General features: G+C 38.0%; 1 protein-coding gene across 2 annotated transcripts; it reads left to right on the top strand.

Moving 5' to 3' along the window:
- The first annotated feature begins 3,061 nt into the window (after positions 1-3,061).
- ACTBL2 (actin beta like 2) lies at positions 3,062-4,192 on the top strand. Of its 2 annotated transcripts, XM_004608450.2 has the most exons (2): positions 3,062-3,190; positions 3,317-4,192. In XM_004608450.2, the coding sequence occupies exons 1-2, from the start codon at positions 3,062-3,064 to the stop codon at positions 4,190-4,192; spliced, it is 1,005 nt and encodes a 334-aa protein (XP_004608507.1). The 2 variants fall into 2 exon arrangements, with proteins under 2 accessions (XP_004608507.1, XP_004608506.1); XM_004608449.2 differs by having other exon boundaries at positions 3,062-4,192.
- The last annotated feature ends 1,718 nt before the right edge of the window (positions 4,193-5,910 follow it).

The following is a 5,910-nucleotide window of genomic DNA, read 5'->3' as shown; positions in this document are numbered from 1 at the left end:
CGAATCCGGGTTGGCTGCATGCAAGGCAAATGCCCTACCCGCTGTGCTACTGCTCCAGCCCTACTATGGATATATATAGAATATATATAGATATATAGAGATATAGAATACACCCATAGGATATAGCGATAGGTAGATAGATAGGTAGATAGATGATAGATAGATAGATAGATAGATGATAGATAGATAGATAGATAGATAGATAGATAGATAGATAGATAGATAGATAGATAGATCCCATAGTAGGGGAATAACAAATGCACAGGGCCAATAGAAAGAAACATGAGAGCTGTCTTCAGTAAGAAGCTTGCCTCTGGTATGGGGTATAAGACAGGGAAGAGAACACCATGACAATGATGGAAAGAAGTGGTCACTCTGTGGAGGATGGGGTGTAAAACGTTAAACATGGAAACCCTGTCAGCAACCATAATGTAAATCACACCCCTAAACTAATGTTTTAAAATGTGCCTGGCATAGAGGCAGACTGGTGGGTAGAGGAGGAACTGGGGACATTGGTGGAGGAAAATGGACACTGATGAAGGGATTGGTGTTGCAACATTGTATGCCTGAAACCAATTATTAAAAACTCTGAAATTCATGTTGACAAAATTTTCAAAAATATAAACGAATATTTTAACAAATTTTAAAAGTTAACACTCAGTGCTACATGGCTACCTCCACTGACTTCCCACTAACAAGATTTATATTTCAGGACAGGGAAAAAGCACTAAATGCAATGTATTGTGTATTGTATTTTGTAGAATGTTCATGTACCTTGTAATGATTCTTTTTAAAAAGGCAACCCCAGAAGCAACATCCTATAGCAATAAAATACAGTTTTGATCAAAACTAAACGTGCCACATGAAAAGAAGTACAAATCCTATTTGATGTGAAGGTTTGAGGGTAAGTTATTTCATTCTCTTAAAGGAGGAATTGATCTTGCAGTTAAAGGGGAAAAAAACAGAGAACAGTTTTCCCTATTGGGGAGGAAAATGTAGAGCTATGGATTTTGTAGTAAAACACTACAAAATTTCCCCTGTCTGTAGAAAAGATATAATGGCATATTAAAAGGAAAACCACTTAAAGCATCAGAGAAAAATAGTTTCTATCAAAAGGCATGCAAAGAAAAGGATTGACACACCGTTCGGCGTTATGAAGACTCTCCAGGAAGTCATGAACAAAGACCTGGGCTAGTTCTCCTGGAAAGTTCAGCTGGAAAGTGCACTTGTGTCCAGACCTACAGGGTTGTTGCTTCCTTTTACAAAGTAAACATTAATTAACTAATTAATGAATAAAAATGGAAAAGATTTTGGAGAATTTTGATAAGGGTATGTTTTGCTTTGGAAATGCTAAGAAGGAAAATTAACCTAACATGTGTGGGATCAAACTAATAAACATTCTTAGTTGTTGTCTCTTTATAAGATACTACTAATGTCCTGCATTTTATCCTGGTACCCATTTTACAAGTTGTCTGTATTTATATATTAAAAACTTAGCAAGCAAAGCTACTCTGAAATTAATCTGGTTAGAATATATGCTAAAATCAAAAGAAAGTTAGTACTATTCCAGCTGTGCACATTTTAATCATAGACATTTAATCTTAAAATACAGTGTATAAGTATTGAAGAGCAAACTACTATAAGATCAGATCATGCCAGGAAGATAGTCCAAGGGTCAGGGGCACATGACTTATACACACAAGAACCAAGTTTTATCCCCAGCACCACAGGGCCTTCTGAGCACCACCAAATGTAGCTCTAGAGCCCTGAAGCATTTCTGGGCCTGAGGGTCACTGCACTATACGCCCTAGCATTGGACTGTTCAGCCCAGTTGAACATGTGTTACTGAGGGTGGCCCTAGACCTCCAAAATATTCTTTAGGAGCCACTCTAAAATTAGTTCGAATACATATTTTAAATTATATCTTACCAGTTGATTGTATTCATTATTTTATAACTCAAAAGTTATTACAAATAAAATATATATAATTTTCATTTTAATTAAAATGTCAGTCCAGACAGTGGGACACAGCCTCAACATGAATCCAATAAACCTAGTTCTACAATCTCTAGGTATGGCAAGTACTTCATAAAGATTTACTTGTTAGAAACACATATCGAGTCAGAGTGATAAATTCAATGGATTGAATTCGTGCCTGGCATGTGGGAGTTTCAATCCCCAATACCACATGGTCCTCTGGACCACCAACAGGAAACACTCCAGAGCACAGAATCTAGAGTAGCTCCTGAGCACTGTCAGGTGTGGTCCTAAAACAAACAAACAAAAATACCAGGAAAAAAATGTTCACTTCTCTGATATATTAGAACCCTATTAAATTTCTTTAAATTTCACACAACACAGATGCATTATAATCATTATAATTGTAGCTCTTAGACTGCTCTTTCCCATTCATCATTTTCATTTTTTTAAAAAGTTGCTACTCTGATGATATCCTATGAAATTAGAAATCTATCAGGAAAAAAAGTTTTTTGGAAAAAGGAAATTAACAGATTCAAACTCCTCGGATAAGACTAATGTGTTGAGAATGAAAGATTAAATCTGGTCTGGGGGAAACGGACTCTGAGGGTAACTGAGATGAGATCGATCCTTCTAGCACATAGTTAACCATCTGAGGACCAGCTTCCTTTCATCTGCTTTTTATGGCCCCTGTTGCTTCATCAGTACTTCTCTAGAGACTGCACTAAAACAGGCTGGCAGCCATGTGTGGGTTGCCTAATTACAGTAACCTGAGATTTGGCCACTTGGTAGTCAATTTTCACTTTATAAAGGATGTTAGTCTAATGAGTTATATGATCATCATTATCATTATTAATACCTCAAAGTTAACCACACCCAGAAATGCTGAAAGCTGGTGGGAGAGGACCGGGGTGGGGAGAGCCAGTGTGTACCTTTAAATACCAGAGATCGCAGCCCAGACTCCACTCTGTGAAGACAGCCGTGGAGTGTTTCCATCTGGTTCGCCCTCTCTCTTCCACACTGTAGCCTGATCGTCGTCACTCTGTACTACTGTTCACCCATCTAGAAGATTCCAGCCAACACCATGACTGATGACGAGCTGTCTGCCTTGGTGGTAGATAATGGATCAGGGATGTGCAAGGCGGGTTTTGGTGGTGACGATGCCCCTCGTGCTGTCTTTCCCTCCATGGTAGGGCGTCCCCGGCACCAGGGAGTCATGGTTGGCATGGGCCAGAAGGACTGCTACGTAGGGGATGAGGCTCAGAGTAAGAGAGGCATCCTGACCCTGAAATATCCCATTGAGCATGGAGTGGTCACCAACTGGGATGACATGGAGAAGATCTGGCATCACACTTTCTACAACGAGCTTCGGGTGGCACCAGATGAGCATCCCATTCTCCTCACTGAAGCGCCCCTCAACCCCAAGATCAACCGGGAAAAAATGACTCAGATCATGTTTGAGGCCTTTAACACACCTGCCATGTACGTGGCTATCCAGGCTGTGCTGTCCCTCTACGCCTCAGGCCGGACCACAGGCATTGTGATGGATTCCGGGGACGGGGTCACCCACACGGTGCCCATCTATGAAGGCTATGCCCTGCCACATGCCATTCTACGTCTGGATCTGGCTGGCAGAGACCTGACTGATTACCTCATGAAGATCCTGACAGAACGAGGGTACAACTTCACCACTACAGCTGAGCGAGAAATTGTTCGAGATGTCAAAGAAAAGCTGTGTTACGTGGCCCTGGACTTTGAACAAGAGATGGTCAATGCCGCTGCTTCCTCTGCTCTAGAAAAAAGCTACGAGCTTCCGGATGGGCAGGTGATCACCATTGGGAATGAACGCTTTCGCTGTCCAGAAGCCATTTTCCAGCCATCCTTTCTGGGCATTGAATCCAGTGGGATCCATGAGGCAACCTTCAACTCTATCATGAAGTGCGATGTGGATATCCGCAAGGACCTCTATGCCAACACAGTGCTGTCTGGAGGCAGCACTATGTATCCAGGCATTGCTGACCGGATGCAGAAGGAAATTGTAATCCTAGCCCCTGGCACCATGAAAATCAAGATTATAGCCCCCCCAGAGCGGAAGTACTCTGTGTGGATAGGGGGTTCCATCCTGGCTAGCCTGTCCACATTCCAGCAGATGTGGATCAGTAAGCAGGAATATGATGAAGCTGGCCCTCCCATCGTCCATAGAAAATGCTTTTAAATGGGCTTGCATGGATTTACATTCTCCCTTCTTCTAGATCAAAGTGATGGCACTTCTTTATCAACTTTTAATTGAGTCAAGGTAAATAGACCATTCTTGCTCATATAAAAACCAGAACACTTATCTTCATCCAAGTGCTGTGAGTTCCTGCCTAGCTGACCATTATGCACCTCTATCAAGGAGAATTCTGATGTCATATGCTATTTTCTCTATCGTTATGTGGTCCAACAAAATGTAGACATGTTTAAAGTAAGTGATGAATAAAACCATGGGAAATGTGCTTTCAGAATGGATAACTAGAATTTGCAAACTTTTATATATTTTTTGCTAAACTATTTAAGAATAGCAGCCTATCAATCTTGTTTTTAAAATATGTATTAATTTAGGAAAGTCTTATCAGCTTACATTTTTTTCACTTCTTTGAATACAAACAATGAATTATATGAGTAAATAATGTCCTTATGTACATGGCAGTGGGAAAATAGAATGTAATATTTTTGAAAAACTGATATATCTGACTCTCTGAACAGCCAATGTGAATTCTGAAAATGCCCAACACTCATTGTTTTAGAAGCAATGAATTTTATAACCTTTATTAAAGAAATATAATGAAACAGCTATCATTCAAATAATGTGTATAAATCAACTAAATTTACAGCTCAGAATGGAGTTCTGTTGGTCAAATACACATTTTAATGTCTTACTTACTGAACTTCATCCTACTTATAAAATAGGAAAAAATGAACTTAAAATCTGTTAAAATAAGCAATGTCAAATTAACGTTACTACACTCCAATTTGACAAAGATAAATTTATCCCCATTTGCATAACACATCTTGAACATTTTTGTAAGTTATGATTTGGAATTTCTCTTTCAAAGATTTCACTGTGGAAAAACAAAGTCATAATATCTTTATAAGTTATAAATCCCACGACCAATATGGATCATTAGTTTTATTCTTGAAAATATTTTAGGATAATTATGCCTTAATATGCTCATTAAATAGCAATATTTTAAGCAGAATATATTTGAAATTAATTTCATAGAAAAACCAGTGTCTCTTCCTCTAATATCTGAATATATTTTGATGAACCCAATGATAACTTTTAAAATTTTTTTTAACTTTTTAAAATCTTAAGTGTATTTATTTCTCTCTATTTTGTGATTCCTGATTATCTGAATATCAACATTATATGTATTTTTCAGGTTTTTTCTAAAAATTAAAGCATTAGGGTTACTTATTAAAACAGTATCAGATTCTTACTTTTCCTTTAATTATCAGATTCTTAAGAAGGAGGAAATTCTTTTCTTTTTGTCTTAATTAAGAAATTATACTTATGTTTTGAAATCCAATTTGGAATAATCTTCAAGCATTTTTTTGCAGTTTGGGGGTCATAGCCTGCAGTGTTCAGGGAATATTTCCCACTCAGTGCTCAGGGATCTCTCCCTGCAGTGCTCAGGGAACCATGTGATGTCTGTTTTCAAACCTGGGACTCCTACATGCAAAATATGTACTCCAGCCCTTTCAATTATCACCCCAGTCCTAAGCAATTTTAAAATCAAACTTCCCCCCAAAAATGATTATTACTTTCTTATTCTAACAATACAACATTTTTTTAAAATTAACCAAAATAAATCTCCAAAGGTGCTTTATATTATGGCTTAGTCTCCTTTCACTTTTAATTAATTTTAAATAAATTAAAATTGCTTCATACTA

The sequence above is a fragment of the Sorex araneus genome, chromosome 1, assembly GCF_027595985.1.
Source record: "Sorex araneus isolate mSorAra2 chromosome 1, mSorAra2.pri, whole genome shotgun sequence".
Classification (NCBI taxonomy): Eukaryota; Metazoa; Chordata; class Mammalia; order Eulipotyphla; family Soricidae; genus Sorex; species Sorex araneus.
Note: the sequence above shows the minus strand (reverse complement) of the source record. Positions and strands in the feature narration are given on the sequence as shown.